This window comes from Podarcis vaucheri, assembly GCF_965113315.1.
Source record: "Podarcis vaucheri genome assembly, chromosome: 11".
Lineage (NCBI taxonomy): Eukaryota > Metazoa > Chordata > Lepidosauria > Squamata > Lacertidae > Podarcis > Podarcis vaucheri.
In genome coordinates, this window is record NC_138749.1 from 20,210,745 (window position 1) to 20,229,951 (window position 19,207).

Consider the following 19,207-nt stretch of genomic DNA (forward strand, 5'->3'; position numbering starts at 1 on the left):
GGGGAGAGCCACGTGTTCCTTTGGAAGGCAAGTGGAATACAGTGTGATATACTGACAGCTGTTTTAAAAGATGTAACTGTAACTTAAAATCCAGTATCAGGGGAAAAAAAAACAAAAATAGATGGTCCCTGTGTGGATAGTCATGTTTGCATGATGGGGCCACCTCCAGTGACCATGTGGCCTGATATAAGAGGGTTCTAAAATCAGTCCTGAAAGTAGACTGATTGAGAATGATGCACGCATAGCTTTTGCTCTGCCATTAACAAGGTGAGCTGAAGCAAATTCTTGCCTCCCTTTGGGCTTAGCAATATTTCCTACAGCATTCTTGTTGAAGGGCATTGGAGAGTTAGGTGAGGGTCACTTTTCTGTTTTTCCATCAAGCCCCCAGACAAGAATGCTACAGCATCAGCCCCAAACACTCAGTCTCATAACAAAAAATACTCAACGGAGTTAGGGCTGAGGGTAGGGGAAGTACAAGTATGATCTTTCCAGTCCTCTAGAAGCTGACCTGTCAGGGAACTGCCATCGGAGGAACAGGTGGTGGAGGGGCTCACGGAGGCTGGGAGAGACTCAGCAGCTGAAGCAGGAACCAGCAGGGGGAGAGGTGAGTCTCTGGTGGAAGGGCTCACGGAGGCTGGGAGAGACTCAGCAGCTGAAGCAGGAACCAGCAGGGGGAGAGGTGGGTCTATGAGGGAAAGCGAGCAAGAGGGAGGGCTCAGGGACACGTCCAGCGAGAACAGTGGGGAGGTTTCTGAACCTCCCATAGGGAGACCCACTCCTCGCCGGAAACTGTCACGCCGCGAGTCCAGAAGACGTGTTTCCGTTAAGGAGCTTTTATGCTGGAAGCGATTCCGAAAGCAACCACTGTCGGAATCTGCAAGTGACTAGAGCAGCCATGTCTGAGGGGCTCCGTCACAGACAGAGGTTTGTGGACTTGAACAAACTCTGAGGGACTACGATTTTACGCACAAGCAGCTCATCATCCCATCACATGACCCTTTTGGTCATTTTGGTCATGGAGCCAAATATCTGTTTCCAAGTTTAAAGAGTCTAAACAAGTAAAGAACAAGCTTGCCCTTTACATGCAAAAGCCCTGAATTTCAGTCCATTGGGCAATGATAGGCTGGGAGGAGGGAGGTAAGGACTAGCACCTTCTCTGCCCTCCACCTCCAACAGCTACACCTGAAAGTTTCATGATGGGGTTCGATTTGAGAAGCTGAATGTTTATAAAGGCACTTAGCCAATTTCTGCCACGGAAATTCTGAACAGAAACACTCTGCAGGTTCAGCCCCCAAAAGAAACTGCTCTATGGTCTCTGTGTTGGGAAATGGGAAAAGATCTTGCTCATCACCAACCTTCCCTCCACAAATCAGTATGACTATGAGGCCGAACTGAACAGCTTGCTCCAGAGTTTTAAGAGATACGTTTCTGTGGTGTGGTAGTTAAGAGCGGTGGACTCCAATCTGGTGAGCTGGGTTCGCTTCCCCGCTCCTCCACATGCAGCTGCTGGGTGACCTTGGGCCAGTCACACTTCTCTCTGAACTCTCTCAGCCCCACCTACCTCACAAGGTGTCTGTTGTGGGGGTGGAAGGGAAAGGAGATTTTTAGCCACTTTGAGACTCCTTCAAGTAGAGAAAAGCAGGATATAAAAACTAACTCCATAAATAAGAATTCTATGGAAAAGGACCATCCCTGCCATGATGATGAAAACTATATGTTTGGATTTTGCTGTATTATACCAACCTGTGGAATATGACAGTTCGCAGTTTCAAAATCTATTTGGCCACAGTGGATTGACAGTCTGAACACACAAAAACCTCTGGAAGATCTTTTGAATCAATGCCTATGCGAAAGCAGTGGTACCAGTCCTTGCAGTTTCCTTCACAGTAAGCCATAGTTAGGTCACCACTGGGCCTCCTGCACCCTTCCTTCAAGAAACATAGTGACCAGCAGCCTTCAAACAAGGATATCTGAGCAACAGGTTAGTGTATCCTTCCATCCCTCTGGGCATGATCGAGACACAGTAATGTAACTCTCGTTCAAGATTTGTCTCTTCTTGGGAGGAACAGCATCAATTTCCACTTGAAAATATTTGTCTTGTCCTTCAAAATAGGTTTTCCCACAGTACTGTATTATTTCTTTTGCAATCCAGGGTCTAATGGCAGCCATATCCTTTTGTATGAACTGTAATTGGGCAGCAGAAGCAATCAGATGGGCAATGGTACATGTGAAAGGACCGTAGTCACTGGAATTATGGTACCTTGCCTGGGTATATCAGTTGGTGCAAAAAATGATCAGCCGCAAAACTATAGGGATATTTTGAATCCATCTTATACAAACATGCTAAGAAGGATGTTATTGCATCAATCACAGAGTGGTTCAATCCATGTTTGGAATCTAGATAGAGCATGGTCTTCCTTTTAAAAATGATTACTATCAGTTTCCAGTGGACTTCTCTGTCATTTACTGGAATAATCAAAACACCTTTCTTTAGCACTCCAAATCTCAAATAGTTCTTCAGAGCTTGCACTGGCAATCTTTGACATATCTGCATGAAGTGGCAAGTACGGTAAGTGGGAAAATTGTTCCATTGTGACCTAGCTCTTTCGCCATGATCACCCTGGAGGCAAGAAAGGCATCTATTATGCTCCTTCAGGTATATTGCATCGAGGCCGTTTAGGGCTTTAAAGGTCAGCACCAACACTTTGAATTCTGCTCAGAAATGTACTGGGAGCCAATGTAAGTCTTTCAGGACATATGTTATATGGTCTTGGTGGCCACTCCCAGGCACCGGACTAGCTGCTGCGTTCTGGATTAGTTGTAGTTTCTGGGTCACCTTCAAAGGTAGCCCCAAGTAGAGCACATTGCAGTAGTCCAAGCGGGAGATAACCAGAGCATGCACCACTCTGGTGAGACAGTCCGCAGGCAGGGAGGGTCTCATCCTGCGTACCAGATGGAGCTGGTAGACAGCTGCCCTGGATACAGAATTGACCTGTGCGTCCATGGACAGCTGTGAGTCCAAAATGACTCCCAGGCTGTGCACCTGGTCCTTCAGGGGCACAGTTACCCCATTCTGGACCAGGGAGTCCTTCACACCAGCCCACCCCCTGTCCCCCAAGAACATAACTTCATTATTGGATTCTCCTCCAGCTTCATTGAAGGGGCGCTGCGCAGAGAGGAAACATTGTGCAGTGCCTCTCAAGCGAAGCAAAGCCTGGAGAGCAAGAGGGATCAGTGTGCACCGACCCCTCTCGTTCTCCAGGCTTCAGGCGGCTTACCACAAGCCTTCGGAGATCAGCAGGAACTTGCGCTGTGCTCCAAAGGCTTCAGGCGGCTATCCCTGAAGCCTGGACAGCGAGAGGGGTCGGTGCGCACCAACCCCTCTTGCTCTCCAGGCTTCAGCGAAAGCAACGCGTAGCCTCCAGAGCGAGGCAGGAGCACTCCCTCTGCGCTTCGGAGGCTTCGTGTTGCTATCGCTGAAGCCAAGGAGCCTGCATTCACTCCATAGGACACACACACATTTCCCCTTAATTTTTGGAGGGTAAAAAGTGAGTCCTATAGAGCGAAAAATACGGTAGTCATATATTCTCCTATCGGCTCTAATAATAATATTGCAGTGGTGACATTAACAGTGCAGGTAAGGGGATTTTTGTGATTTTTGTAGAGCAACTCATGATTTTTGTGGTGCAGGCTGTGCCCATGGCTATGATGTGTGATTTGATGGTGAGTTTGGGGAGCCCCAATGCGAAAAGAGTGAGGATCCTTTAGGATCTGTGCTTCAAAACTACGTTTTTGGGCCATGGCGTTGCCAGGAAGCCGTGGATCCATAATTTTTATGGTGCAGGCTCTGCTCCTGGCTATGACGTGTGATATGACAGTGAGTTTGGGTTGGCCCAATGCAAAAAGCATGAGGATCCATGAGGATCCGTGCTTCAAAACCACGTTTTTGGGCCTTGGAGTGGCCAGGAAGCTGTGGATCCGAGTTTTTCATGGTGCAGGCTGTGCCCCTGGACATGATGTGTGATTTGATGGTGAGTTTGGGGTGGCCCAATGCAAAAAGCGTGACGATCCATGAGGATCCGTGCTTCAAAACCACATTTTTGGGCCTTGGAGTGGCCAGGAAGCCGTGGATCTGAGTTTTTTGTGGTGCAGGCTGTGCCCCTGGGAATGATGTGTGATTTGACGGTGAGTTTGGGGTGGCCCAATGCAAAAAGTGTGAGGATCCATGAGGATCCGTGCTTCAAAACCACGTTTTCAGGCCATGGATTTTCCAGGAAGTCGTGGATCCGAGTTTTTTGTGGTGCAGGCTGTGCTCCTGGCTATGATGTGTGATTTGACAGTGAGTTTGGGGTGGCCCAATGCAAAAAGCGTGAAGATCCATGAGGATCCGTGGTTCGGAACCACGTTTTTCGGCCATGGTATGGCCAGGAAGCCATGGATCTGTGATTTTTGTGCTGGATGCTGTGCCCATGGCCATGATGTTAGATCTGACGGTGACTTTGGGCTGGTCTTGTGCAAAAAGCATGAGGATCCATGAGGATCCGTGCTTCAAAAGCACGTTTTCGGGCCATGGATTTGCCAGGAAGTCGTGGATCCGTGATTTTTGTGGTGGATGCTGTGCCCCTGGCCATGATATGTGATTTGACAGTGAATTTGGGTTGGCCCTATAAAAAAAGCTTGAGGATCCATGAGGATCCGTGCTTCAAAACCACCTTTTTGGGCCACGGAGTGGTCAGGTAGCCGTGGATCCGTGTTTTTTGTGGTGGATGCTGTGCCCCTGGCCATGATGTTTGATTTGACGGTGAGTTTGGGTTGGTGACTTTGGGCTGATCTAGTGCAAAAATAATGAGGATCCATGAGGATCCGTGCTTCGGAACCACGTTTTTAGTCCATGGTGTTGCCATATAACCGTGGATCCGATTTTTTTGTTGTGTAGGCTGTGCCCATGGCTATGATATGTGATTTGCCATTGAGTTTTGGTTGGCCCAATGAAAAAAGCGTTAGGATCCGTGAGGATCCGACCTTCAAAACCAAGTTTTTGGTCCATGGCGTTGCCAGATAACCGTGGATCCTAGTCTTTTGTGGTGCAGGCTGTGCCCCTGGACATGATGTGTGATATGATGGTGAGTTTAGGGTGGCCCAATGCAAAAAGTGTTAGGATCCATGAGGATCCGTCCTTCAAAACCACATTTTTGGTCCATGGTGTTGCCAGGAAGTTGTGGGTCTGTGATTTTTGTGGTGCAGGCTGTGCTCCTGGCTATGATGTGTGATTTGACTGTGAGTTTGGGGTGGCCCAATGCAAAAAGCGTGAGGATCCATGAGGATCCGTCCTTCAAAACCACATTTTTGGTCCATGGTGTTGCCAGGAAGTTGTGGGTCTGTGATTTTTGTGGTGCAGGCTGTGCTCCTGGCTATGATGTGTGATTTGACTGTGAGTTTGGGGTGGCCCAATGCAAAAAGCGTGAGGATCCATGAGGATCCGTGCTTCGGAACCACGTTTTTGGGCCAGGGCGTGGCCAGGCAGGCGTGGATCCGAGTTTTTTGTGGTGTAGGCTGTGCCCCTGGCTATGATGTGTGATTTGGCGGTGAGTTTGGGTTGGCCCAATGCAAAAAGTGTGAGGATCCATGAGGATCCGTTCTTGAAAACCACGTTTTTGAGCCATGGTGTGGCCAGGAAGCCATGGATCCGTGATTTCTGTGGTGGATGTCGTGCCCCTGGACATGATGTGTAATTTGAAAGTGAGTTTGGGCTGATCTAGTTCAAAAATCATGAGGATTCATGAGGATCCGTGTTTTTTAACCATGTTTTTGCGCCACTGCGGCACCACGAAATCGTGGATGCGTGATTTTTTTTGGTTCTGCCTACAGTCTAAGATGTGGTCTACAGTATCATGATGTTTTTATTTTGTTTCAATATAAAAATCATATGAATTCATGAGGATCCGTGCCTCGGATCCATGTTTTTATGGTGCTGCAGCGCGGCAAAGTGTTGGATCCACGTTTTTTATAGTCCAGATTGTAGGCGTGCCTTCTAGGTGTGATTTGACACTGCATTTGTTGGAATTATTTTTAAAAAAGTGGAGGATCCATGAGGATCCGTGTAGATCCGCCTTTTATGCAGACCCGTCGTGGTGCAATAAACGTATGGCCCCCACATTCCGCTGCAAAATACAGTACATATAAAACCTTCTAGAAATTTTAATTATATTTATAATTTTTAATGATTATTGTCATATCAACTATATTCCTTTGCTTTTCTGTTAGGATCGTATGACGTTTATGATATGACCCAGCTAGACATAGACGTCCTTTACTTGTTCCTCTATGGTTTCTTAATCAGTTGAGAATGCTTCCTTCCTACCTAACAACCATCTCATAAGGTATGCGCCTCTTAAGGTTTACTTTGATGCAAGTCCCTTGTTTGTTCAAATGGCCTTACTCTCAAGTAATACATTTAAAACTTCAGCCGCAATAAAAAAAAACCCGAACACCTTAAATACTATTAGTCAATAAATTGTGGCATCAGCTTTCAGTTTGTCAGATTTGTGTTTATTGGCCCAAATTTATTCTCATTCATTTAATTTGCAAGAGCAGATATACCAGAATGTCCCGTTCTGCAATTACAGATAGGTAGCCGTGTTGGTCTGCCATAGTCAAAAAAATTCCTTCCAGTAGCACCTTAAAGACCAACTAAGTTAGTTCTTGGTATGAGCTTTCGTGTGCATGCACACTGTATCTGAAGAAGTGTGCATGCACAAGAAAGCTCATACCAATAACTAAGTTGGTCTTTAAGGTGCTACTGGAAGGAATTTTTCCGTTCTGCAATGTGAATGTTACTAGCACTGGTTGTAAAATGGGGTCAGGGGGTCAGCTCAAATTAATAGCATGTCTACCTCTAATCCCAAAAGCAAACCAACAGCGTGTCTTTTGAAAGAGGGGCTATAAAGTGAAACTTCTTTTGGACCCAAGTGAAGGCCAGCCTGGGTCTACAACTCCCATCAGCCTCAGACAGCACATCTGTGTGCATAGCACCTGGAGGAACCTAGATTGGGGAAGGCTAAGCAGACAACACTGGGCAGATTGTGGTAGGCTAAGTAGACAGATATCCTGAGCATCTTATAAGGCAACTTCCTGTGTGCTTTTTAAAGAATTGGATTACACTGTGTACTAACATCATGCATGTCGTAAATCTGGAATAAAAAGTATGGCTTTGTAGGCACGTTGTGGGATGTGGAATCCTTTAAAAAATGTAATATAATCTTTTGGTACAGCAAATGTCAACATTTTAATCAACTCTGTGATTGAGACTGGTTACATTTATTCACGTTTGCTGCATCTCTGGGTTGAGCTTTTTCTGATTAGCAGATGCTATTCAACCTGCTGCAAGATCTGCTACTTAAAACTCACTTCTGAAACACTTCATTATATCAAAATTGCACGTGTGCCACAAGATAGCATTCATCTAAGTTTCTTATGATAACTTTGAGTATCCATTCAGGTATACAGAACACCTTATTTGGCAGTTACTTTCAAGCCACCTCACATAGTGTGCATTTCATGCGCTCCATTCATGCATAAGTAATCCAGTGCAGAATGAAAAAGCAATAAAGGCCACCTCTAGATGAGCTTATTGAGCATTCATACAAATTTGCTGGCCCAAGATTATGCAAAGGTTAGATTGTGAGTTTTACTGTGCATTTGTTCCCATTTGTTTGTGTGGACGTCATATGACAGCAGAGTATTTTTCTGCTTCAGAAACGTGTGAAGAAGCACAATGGCTTAGAGCAGGGACCGATCCACTGTCCTTCAGAGCCTGGGGGGGGGGGCGGACTATATTTTTGGGAGGAAAATGAACGAATTATTTTGCCCCACAAATAACCCAGAGATGCATTTTAAATAAAAGGACATATTCTACTCATGTAAAAACATGTTGATTCCCGGACCGTCTGCGGGCTGGATCCGATCCCCAGGCCTTAGTTTGCCTACCCATTTTTTTAATTTAGAGGATCTCAGAATGCCAGATTCTAAGCTCATTAAGGTTATGGAAGACAATCAGGGTTGTCTGAAATTGGTGCGGTCAGAGAAGGTAAATACACTTACTAAGCACATAGACCTAAAATGTTATACAACAAGAGATTTGAGCCAGAATGGGTTTATTGAAATGCAGTATCGTCCAACAATGGAAATGACAGCTGATATTTTAGCAAAGCCTTTATTGAAATGAAAGTTTTGAGAAGTTATGTGCTAAACTAATTTTTATTAATTCAAATTAGGCACAGTGAAGAGATTGTAACATTTGTGACATTTATTAGGATGTCTGGCATCAGGTGGGCAGGGCTTATGTGTTGTGCTCTGGAATTGGCCCCTCCTTTCGGGTGTTCGGTTAAGTTCAAATGGACAGGCCAACTGTCATTCTTGCCTCATGATGCTGTTTTAGTTTCTCTCAGACAGTATGTTATGTTACAATTTTCTTTATTATTAAAGCTTTGTTTGACATATACAGTACTTGTATTGAACAAATTCCTAAAAGAAAACAAACATTGCTAAAAGAAACTCTGCTAAAGAATGGTGGAATATCCTAAACTGGGTGGGGGGATATTCCCAGACTCGCCAGCATGCCCCATCCATAGTGTCACTGAGGCTAGCTGTGCCCTGCAGGTGGCTTGGGTGCCTTGCAGGTCCTGCGCTGTCTGAAAAAGCAGTGCGAGGCTGGCATCCGCCTGCCGCCTCCCCCTCAGCTGCCCTCTGGGTGGAGGGTGCCTGGGAGGGATGCAGCAGCTTGGGCGCAAGCCCCACGCTTCTTTGCAGGCAACATGGGAGGGACACAGCTCCAGCAGCACACAATCCTGAGGTCTGTGAACCACGCAGTGTCTCTGAGGAAGGCATCAGGGTGGCACCTTTCTCCATCATAATGGCTGTGCTAAGTAGCATCTGTGCCACCTGCCTTTTGGGGTTTTTTTGCCCTCCATTACCTGAATGAAATGAAGGACTGGTGCAGCCAGGGGCTGGAAGGCGGAAGCATGAAATTCTTTAGAAGGTAAAAAGAAACTAACTACTTGTCTTCCTACCTACCCAGGGGCCTAGAATGGGGGGGGGGCATTGCCCTGGGCATTTTTTTCTTGGGGGGTGGGGGGGTGGTACATCAAGGCACCCTGCCCCGTTGTGAGTTGGAGGGCACCTGGGAGGGACACAGTGGCTCGGGCGCTGCCCCCCACGCTGTTTTTGCAGCCAGCGCAGGGCCTGCAGGCACCTGAGCTGCTGCATCCCTCCCAGGCACCCTTCTGCTGGAGGCCAGCTGAGGGGGAGATGGCAGGCAGATGCCAGCCACTAGGGCTCTCTATGCCACTGCCTTAGGGGCCCAGGAAATCTTTGTCTACTCCAGAAGATCAGCCAATGGGAGTTCTGGAGAACCTTGGGCCATGCATGGGGCCCATGCATGGACAGGGAAATTCCAGAACACCTTCAGTTGGCTTTGGAGTCAACTGCCACCTGGCTGAGTTCATGGCTGCTCCAAGTGCACTTTGGGACTTAGTACAATACACTGCCGAGCTGGCTGATCCTGAGGGTCCCATGAGCAGCTATGACTGTATCCTGAGAGTGTCACTGAGTTATTTGAAAGGGAAGGGGAATCTACTTGTCTTCCTATCCACCTACCTACCCATCCACCCCATTTATCTTCATCTCTTCCTCCAAAGAGTTAAGACAGCAAATCTACTTCTCCTCTCCCCCATTGTATCCCCACAACAACCCTGTGAGGTAGGTAAGGCTGAGAGACAGTGACTGGCCCCCAAGGTCACATCCTCTTTTTCAGTGTTAAAAATGGTGTCCAGGCGGATTTCTAGAATTCGGCAAAGCATCCAGTTGTTTGGTTTTGTATGGCTGCTGTCGGCAACCAACTCTCACAAGCCTTGGGCACGCAGGGCATTGCTGCTGCGGCTTGGGGTGGCGTCATTTCTTCTTTCTCAGCTGTTTTATTCTGGGACTAAGAGGGACCCTAGCAAATAATAATAGTAATTTATTATTTGTACCCCGCCCATCTGGCTGGGTTTCCCCAGTCACTCTGGGCGGCTTCTCACGAAAATTAAAAATACATTAAAATGTCACACATTAAAAACGAAAAGAAGGAGGGGGTCCCGCAAAAGGCAGGTCAGGTCATCGTGGAGAGTTAGCCATCTGGTTTCCAGGATAAAAAGGTAAAGGGACCCCTGACCATTAGGTCCAGTCGCGGCCGACTCTGAGGTTGCAGCGCTCATCTCGCATTATTAGCCAAGGGAGCTAATAAATAATGACTAAGCTGCTTCTGGGAAACACCGTTTACCTTCCCTCCGGAGTGGTACCTATTTATCTACTTGCACTTTGACGTGCTTTCGAACGGCTAGGTTGGCAGGAGCAGGAACCGAGCATCGGGAGCTCACCCCGTGGCGGGGATTCGAACCGCCGACCTTCTGATTGGCAAGCCCTAGACTCTGTGGTTTAACCCACAGCGCCACCCGCATCCCTGGTTTCCAGGATACAGGCCTCGAAATCCGACACGCGGGTGAAGGCAGTGGGTTTCTTTAGGGCGGGGGTCGGCAACCTGCGGCTCCAGAGCCGCATGCGGCTCTTTAAAGCCTCTGCGGAGGCGAGGGGCGGAGGCGAGGGGAGGAGGCGAGGGGAGGAGGCGCATTTTCTGGGAGGAAACATGCAAAAAGCCGCTTATGATTGGATCACTCCCTTATCTACTGGGGGCGCCTTGATCGCGCCGAAAACCTCTCCGTTTGGATTGCTTGCTGCCTATCCAAGTCGATTCGCTGCTGGGAGCCCAGTGCGCTACGCAAGCTCATCGCCGCATTTTACCTTTCCTGGGGAGGACTCGGCGCGCCTGGCGGATCAGGTTGTGGGTGGATCAAGTCGCGGTCACGTGGAATTTGTGCTTTGTGACTGTTTGAGGTGGGTTTTTTTCTTGGGAGGCTGGGCGGCGCGAAGAGAGGGAGGCTTGTGGTAGCGTCGGGGCTTGTCTCTAGCAACGTAAGTCCTCGCTATTGGGTCACATGCGCAGCATTCTCCTTGTGGGGGTGAGGTGGCTTCGGTGCTCCAACGCTTGCTTTGCCGGCTGCTTTCAAAAGCGTCGGAATCAGCTGTGCTGTTGCTGGGTAACCGGATCGTCCCAGCAGCCATCTTATCTGCCCATGTGGTCTTCTGAGGCGGCCGCCATCTTACTATAGGCAATTCCACGTGGGAGTTAGTTGCCTGAAGCCCCTTTTTAGTTGCCTGAAGCCCCTTTTTAGTTGCCTGAAGCCCCTTTTTAAACTTAAGCAGGGGAAAGTATGGTGAATAGCTAACACTTTCCTTGGGGAACGTTATGCAACAGCTTATTGCTGGTCTTTGTCATCCCGCCTTTGTAAGCAGGCTGCATTGAAAGGGGGCATATACATTGGTCACTGTTTTGAAGGGGAGTGAAGAACACATACTCAAAAAAAGGTAACTTGTTAATTTAATGTTTATTTCTATGAGGAGGAGTAATTCTGAGGGGGCAAACAAAGAAATAATAAAAAGTGTCAAAAAAGGTATTTTTATAATGACGAATGCCTCATTATTAATTATTATTTACATCAGGCACTGATTATGATTTATGGTACACTGGGGCCCTGATTAATTTTCTATGGCATTTTGGGGCATTGATTATTGGGCATAGCAAGTCGCGGTTGCGTGGAATTTGTGTTTTGTGACCGTTTGAAGTGGGGTTTTTTTCTTGGGAGGCTGGGCGGCGCAAAGAGAGGGATTATTTTTATAATGACGAGGATGACATTGGGCCCTCATTATTAATTATTATTTACATCAGGCACTGATTATGATTTATGGTTCACTGGGGCCCTGGTTAATTTTCTTTGGCATTTTGTGGCATTGATTATGCAGTCACGGTCGCGTGGAATTCCACGTGGAGTTAGTTGCCTGAAGCCCCTTTTTAGTTGCTTGAAGCCCCTTTTTAAACTTAAGCAGGGGAAAGTTTGGTGAAAGTTTGGTGAATTGCTGCCAAGGAGTGTGGTGGAGTCTCCTACTTTGGAGGTCTTTAAGCAGAGGCTTGACAACCATATCTCAGGAGTGCTCTGATGGTGTTTCCTGCTTGGCAGGGGGTTGGACTCGATGGCCCTTGTGGTCTCTTCCACATATGTATGTGAGCAGGTCTTCTCCAACATGAACTATATTAAAAACAAACACCGATCACGCCTCACAGATGACAGCTTGCAAGCCTGTGTGAAAATGAAGGTGACGTCTTGCAGCCCTTATGTGCAGACACTGAGCACTGAGGTTCAGGAGCAAAAGTCCCATTAACCTGGTTACCTGGTTGTAAATTAAATATTTTAATTAGCTATTAATTTGTCCTTTTTTCTTGAGATTGACAGCTGACTGCACGATCCTGTATATATAGCATTAAGGCAAGAAACAATATATGCAGTGTTATATTTGTTTTAAATGTTGCAATGTTTTTGCGGCTCCCAGTTGTTATTGTTTTTTCGGAAACGGGTCCAAGTGGCTCTTTTTGTCTTAAAGGTTGCAGACCCCTGCTTTAGGGTATCGTAACCCAGGGCGACGACAAAGCTGGCAATGCCGTGGGCCTCCCATCTCCTCCGCCGGTAGCCTCGCAGTTCATGGGGACGCCAGTCACCCTTGCAGCCGGCGCGAATGTCTCCTCCGGCGAATATAATCTGCCGCCGGCAGATGAGACACCCGGAGCAGGAGGAGAGCAGAGGCAGCGGGAGCCGGCGGGGTGGCTGCTGTTGTGGTGGTGGCGGCGGCGGCGACATCTCTTGCCCGCTCGCCCTAGCTTTGTCTCCCTCAGCGCCGGGGCTGGCCTGGGACAGGCCCCGCCGGGCCTCCATTCCCTCGCCCTGACAGGACGTGGCGAGCGGGGCAGAGGGCGGCCGAAAGGGCGGCGAGGGTAAACCCCGCCCGCTAACGACAGGAAAGTGACGGTTGCTGAGCGGCGGGAGGGGCAGCGTTCCGTGCGCGGCTTCGAATTCAAAGTCAATTCAAAGCGGCGCGAGGGCGGGCAGGCGGGGCGGGGCTGCTCTTCCCTTGCCCTACGGCGGCTCCTTTGGGACATACTGCGCAACGGCGGAGCGCGCCCCGCCTCCCCCCGTGACTCCGCCTCTAGATTCGTGGCCAAGCGCCGCGTAGTCTTGGGTTAGCGCGCGCATTGCAGAATCCGCACGATGGGCGATGCAATTGCGGCCGCGTGGAAGTTCGAGAAGTCGTAGTGTAATAAAAATACGTTTCCCACCCCCAATTCCAAAATACAAATAAAATCCCCTATAAATTTTAATGGTTATGTTTTTACTTTTGATGATTATTTCCCTATCAACTATTGCTCTCATGTGAGGGTCATTTAATGTAGATGAAGATGGTAAGACACAGGTAGAAATACACGTCCTTTACTTGTTCCTATTTGGGTTCTTAATCAGTCGAGAATGCTTCCTTCCTACTTAACCACCACCGCATAAGGTAGGCAAAAAATAATAAATCGAAATTATAGATGGGGCCTTTGGAGGGAGAGATAATGGGTGGTTTAAGCTAGTTTATATCCAAGATAGCTTTGGTTTATGGTTCTTCTAAACAACTCCTCTGAAAGAAAATGAAATATTTATCATCGTCATTAATCTAGCCTTGTCTGTGTCTGTAACAAGAAGTCCTCAGTGGGGTGGTGAGTACATCTGACTGAACTCAAGCATCTTCAAGAAACCGAAGGGGGTGGGCGGGAATAAAGTGCTGCTCATTTTATATATTTAGGCTGTGGACGTCATTCCCCCATTTTGAAAGAGCGTTCAAGTTTGTTTGTTTTTACTTCCAAACTCAAAGCTCAAAAAACAAACAGGACCCTGTCCTGGCGTCAGTGCAAATGAGCTGCTGACTTTACAATTCCCACCCACCCACCCCCAAAAAAGGCGGTTATAGTCCTTTAGACCTACAGTCAGGTCACCTTTCAAACCGATCTTGTAAAGAAAAAGAGACAAATGCTCCACTGTGAATTAAATCTGAACCAAGATCTGCAGTATGGCTGGGGGTGTGCGTGTCCCAAAACCCGGAAGTGGCCTCAGCGGTTTTAAAACCCAGGAATCCAGGCAAGTTGCCCCCCTCTATACTTTTCATATCTCTCGTGGCTACAAAGCCTCCGCGGCGCGACCCTCCCCTCCTCTGGGCTGGAGCATATCACGTGACGAGGAAAAGAAAGAAAGAGGCGTGGTCTGCGCAGCAGCTGCCAGCCCGGACCTGGGAGTGGAGCTCCGCGCGTGTCCAGATGGCCGGGGCCGGTTTCGCTGCCGGGCTGCGGCTGCGGCTTGCGGCGCTCAAAGGAAGGCTGCAGCGCTCGAGCCAAAGCGAAGAAGCCTCCGAGGGTAAGAGCGGGGTGGTTAAAACTGCGGAACCCGCTGCGGGGAAGAAGCGCTTCCTGTTTGCATTGAACCTCCCATTCTCCCTTTTAGCTTAATGGGGCAGTCCTTGGTTTTAGGGTTTGTTGTTTTTCTTAATTAAAAACCTCCCATTTCTTGGGGTTTTTTCGCCGCCGCCGGCATTTGTTGGGGTATGTGCCCAGTGCCGGATTTACGTATAAGCTAAACAAGCTATAGCTTAGGGCCCCACTCTCTTGGAGGCCCGCAAAAAAAAATGGATGTACATTTCCAAAATATAAGATTAAAAATAAAAATAAAACCTACATACAGCAAGTGTTTTGTGTTGTGTTGGCTCCTATGATGTAAGTAATGGGCCCCGCCTGCAAGCCTGCTCCGTAAAATACCACTGGTTTGCTCATTTCTATACATAGGGTGCCTTACATTCTGCATGGACTGGTTGCATTCTTGTTGTTTAGTCATGTCCGACTCTTCGTGACCCCCTGGACCAGAGCATGCCAGGCCCTCCTGTCTTCCACTGCCTCCCGCAGTTTGGTCAAACTCATGCTGGTAGCTTCAAGAACACTGTCCAACCATCTCATCCTCTGTCGTCCCCTTCTCCTTGTGCCCTCCATCTTTCCCAATGTCAGGGGTTTTTCCAGGGAGTCTTCTCTTCTCATGAGGTGGCCAAAGTATTGGAGCCTCAGCTTTAGGATCTGTCCTTCCAGTGAGCACTCAGGGCTGATTTCCTTAAGAATGGATAGGTTTGATCTTCTTGCAGTCCATGGGACTCAAGAATCTCCTCCAGCACCATAATTCAAAAGCATCCATTCTGCGGCGATCAGCCTTTATGGTCCAGCTCTCACTTCCATACATCACTACTGGGAAAACCATCGCTTTTACTATACGGACCTTTGTTGAACTGGTTGCATGGCAACGTGCAAATGGCTTTAGATACCTATTAGATCCATAAATTACCACATAGCATATATTCAACACAAAAAACAGCGACAATTTGTTGTTGACAAAGGAGAGCTGGACATATAAAGGGCCCCGCTACCTTCAGTAGCTTACGACTTCATCAAACCTAAATCCACCCTGTATATGCCCATGGAGGTGCAACCAGAAGCAAAGCCTTCTCCCCAGCTTAGATGTCAAGGTCTGCATAGGATTGCAAACCTAAGGACGTAGGAAACTGCCTGATCCGCACTATGGGCGCATATGATTTGTTGTTGCCAACACTGGCTGGCAGTGGCTCTCCGATGGATTCAGTCGAAGGCACCTTGCCAGCCCTACCTGGATGAACCTGAGGCCTTGGCATGCAAAGGAGGTGTTCTGCCACTGAGAGCAGCTGCCTTCTCCTGGATTTGTAAAGAGTTTCTCATTCATTATGTTGTAAGGGTTTTGGGGGGGTGGGGTTCTGTATCACACTTGAGTCCGTTCTAATTTCTTGCGGGTCATGGATCCAGAAAGGGTTGAAAAATCTAATGGATTGTTGTACTAGTCAGGCAGAAAGGGACGTGGGTGGCGCTGTGGGCTAAACCACAGAGCCTAGGACTTGCTGATCAGAAGGTCAGCGGTTCGAATCCCCGTGACGGGGTGAGCTCCCATTGCTCGGTCCCTGCTCCTGCCCACCTAGCAGTTTGGAAGCACGTCAAAGTGCAAGTAGATAAATAGGTACCGCTCCAGCGGGAAGGTAAACGGCGTTTCTGTGCGCTGCTCTGGTTTGCCAGAAGTGGCTTAGTCATACTGGCCACATGACCCAGAAGCTGTATGCCGGCTTCCTCGACCAATAAAGCGAGATGAGTGCCGCCACCCCAGAGTTGGTCACGACTGGACCTAATGGGCAGGGGTCCCTTTACCTTTACCTTTACTAGTCAGGCAAGTTTTTTGTGGCACCTTTGTAGCTCAGTATGAGACTTTTGCTTCGAACCCCACATTGGGGACTCTGGGTCGCATGGAAACTTTTGCAAGCCTGTGGTGCAGGATTGGGTCGTGCATAAGCTTTTGCATGAGCCGCTAATGTTTTACAGGTTCTGAATACTGTAATATTTCAATGATGTTTGTGGGGGAAATACTGTCTTATATGGATTGTGTTTTGATGAGGTCTTTGTCTCTTTTCATCAACAGATCCCTTCTTAATGCAAGCTTCTGCTACTCTGGAAAACTTGACGGACCTTTGTAACCAGCCTGGAGAAAATGGCACACTTTCCAAACTCTTGCAACTTTATACGCAGGTACTGTGCAGTGATGAATTTTCAGCTTTTTAGGCTGCAATTTTAAGCATGCTTGGACAATAGGATTCATAGTATGTGAACAGCAATATGGTTCGTACTGGCGAGTAAGAGAATTTCCCATTGAAAGAGTTAATATGAAATAAATGCTTTTTTGTGGTTAAACTGGAATGGGGTTAAGGTTAATAGCACTGTGAATACATCTTAGAGTTGTATGTTTAAAGGAACAGACAGGGCAGTCCATGAACTAGTTTATGGGTGTGGTATAAATATTATTTTTATTTATTTACCCTATTTTGTATGTATAAACTGAGGTGCTGTTGTAAAATTTCAGTGACACAAATAAAAAAACTAGCTTAATGGTGATTAAGATGAGCTTACCTTTGTGATTCCATTGACTTACTAAATTTGCTTAAATGCAGTTTTCAGCCTTGATCTTTCTGTGGCTTAAAATGTAGAGCAGTTACGTATTCTAGTTTCTGTATCATTTTTTAATTTTATTTTAAAGAAATTAAGAGGGCTTGATACGGTCAGTGCTTTTTTTCTGGGGGGGGGGGCGCATACCCCTAAACATTTTGTGAATCTCTTTACTTTTGTCCATTTACTGTATTTATTTTTCCCAATTTGAACTATAAAATGGTGATTTTCCTGAGTCAAAAAGAGAGTACCCCAAACATTTTTTTAAAGAAAAAAAAGCACTTGATACAGTTATAGAACCATAACATGATAACTTATGACCTTCACTGTTCTTAGATTTGCTCAGACTGCTTGCCCCAGATATAAGTGAGATGACTTAAGACAGTGGTTGATAAACACAGCAATACTTGCTACCACAAATTCTTGCCAGCGTAGAGCAGGCACATAGGAAACTGCCTTATCAGGCTTTTATTGATAACATCAAGCTTTGCCCACTCCGATTGACAGCAACATTACAAGGTCTTTCTTACCACCTGGAACCTAATCCCTTTTTAACTGGAAATGCCAAAGACTGAAGCTGGAACCTTCTGCTTGTAAAACATGTCTTATACCACTGAAGTCAACCCCTTCCAGAACAGCCTTAAAACGGAGGTGCTGAGCTGATTCATTGCATCAGTATATTTGTCAAGGCAGAGACTAGCAGACCTATTATGCTAATATCCACCACAGGATGCTTAATTTTCAAATTCTGAGGTTACAGAGAAGGTATTGGTGACCTGGAAGTGTTGAAGGTAAATGTGGTCTTGCAATGATCAGTGATGCGTGTCCCCCTCCCCCTTATTTGTATATTCTAACATGCTATCCTGATCTTGGGAAAGGGATTCTAGGATACAGCAATGAAAATACTTGTACAGGTTGAATCCAGGCCAATGCTGGCATTAGCAAATCCATCCTTTGCACTGTGGTTTGTAAACTTCTGGTTAGAAATCCTTGCAGCCTGGTCAGGGGAGAGCGGGAAATGTAGAAGGAACTTGCTTCCAATCCCCTTCTTAGAAAGTTGCCTTAACATAGTACTTTGTTTAGTCATTTAGTCGTGTCCAACTCTTCGTGACCTACTAGTAACATAGCACTACTCAGAGCTTACCTGGACAAGGTGGACTGTCAACTAGGGAGGACGAAACAGGTTGCAGATTGTGGTGCTGATATTTTTCCACCTTTTTAAAGGCCGTCCTGGATATCACATATTTTGAGGAGAACCAGCTTGTCGATGAAGACTTTCCAGAGGAGTCCTCTTTGCAGAAAGTTGAGGAACTAATCAACACGCTTTCAGAGCCAGAGATCTTGATCAATGAAAGTGGTACATCTCAAGAAGTGAGTACTAAGTGTTAAGTCTCATTCGCCTGTATTTCTTTTAAATTTCATGTAACACGCAAAAACAACCTCTAAGCCCTGTTGCCTTCAGTGTCTCTGCTCAGATTGTATTCTCATTTTCTTTGTTTTGAATTTTTCAGCCCATAGCATTCAGTGGTATTATCAGCAATAAATACTGACTTGACACCCGATGGTTGTGTTGAACTGTGTTAACTTTTATTTAGGGAAATTCACTGTTGTCAGGCCTCAAGCCAGAATTTTTGTGTTGGTGGTGGGTTCCCTAAAATGTGAGAGGATAATGCAGTACAGTGGCCTGCATCTAAATAAAGGCAACATAACCTAATTTAAAGTTTTTAGGTGCTATTTAGTCAAGTTTTATTCCGAGTAATTTCCTGCTGAAATTAATGAAACTCACCTGGTTTGTTCATGAATTTCAGTGGCTCTACTCTGAGTAAAAGTTAAATACCACCCATTGAGTTGCCTTAAAATTGAATTTTAATAAAAGAAAATGAAATTATATATTTAAAATAAGCACCTGTTGCTTATAATTTTACCTCAGTGCATTTCTACTCATTAGCTAGATTACTGGAAGGCAGTGTGACACAAATCCTATGCATGTTTCATGCAGAAGTAAGTTTCACTGTAGTAAGATTTGCGCAAGAATACATTGGATTGCACCCATTCTGATAGGACCCTGCCTGCCTGTTTTGTTTTATTTTGCCACAGTAAAAGTGGAATCTATAACCCAAAGTGTTTGTAACCTGAGGTGTTTGTAACCTGTAATTGAATATAATGGAGATAATGCAATGAGGGAAGCACAGG

The 19,207-nt window shown here is 46.6% G+C and overlaps 1 protein-coding gene across 3 annotated transcripts in view; it reads left to right on the forward strand.

The window, feature by feature from the left end:
- Positions 1–19,207, forward strand: part of RIMOC1 (RAB7A interacting MON1-CCZ1 complex subunit 1) — a 375,501-nt gene that overhangs the window by 351,595 nt on the left and 4,699 nt on the right. The window contains exons 1-4 of one of the 3 annotated variants that reach the window (XM_082242216.1): positions 7,439–8,678; positions 8,809–9,756; positions 16,494–16,600; positions 18,239–18,385. In XM_082242216.1, the coding sequence (XP_082098342.1) occupies positions 16,505–16,600; positions 18,239–18,385 (243 nt within the window). In that variant the 5' untranslated portion in view covers positions 7,439–8,678; positions 8,809–9,756; positions 16,494–16,504. Of the gene's footprint in view, positions 1–7,438; positions 9,757–14,259; positions 14,373–16,493; positions 16,601–18,238; positions 18,386–19,207 lie in introns of those variants that run through there. The other 2 variants (XM_082242214.1, XM_082242215.1) reach the window with 2 other exon arrangements.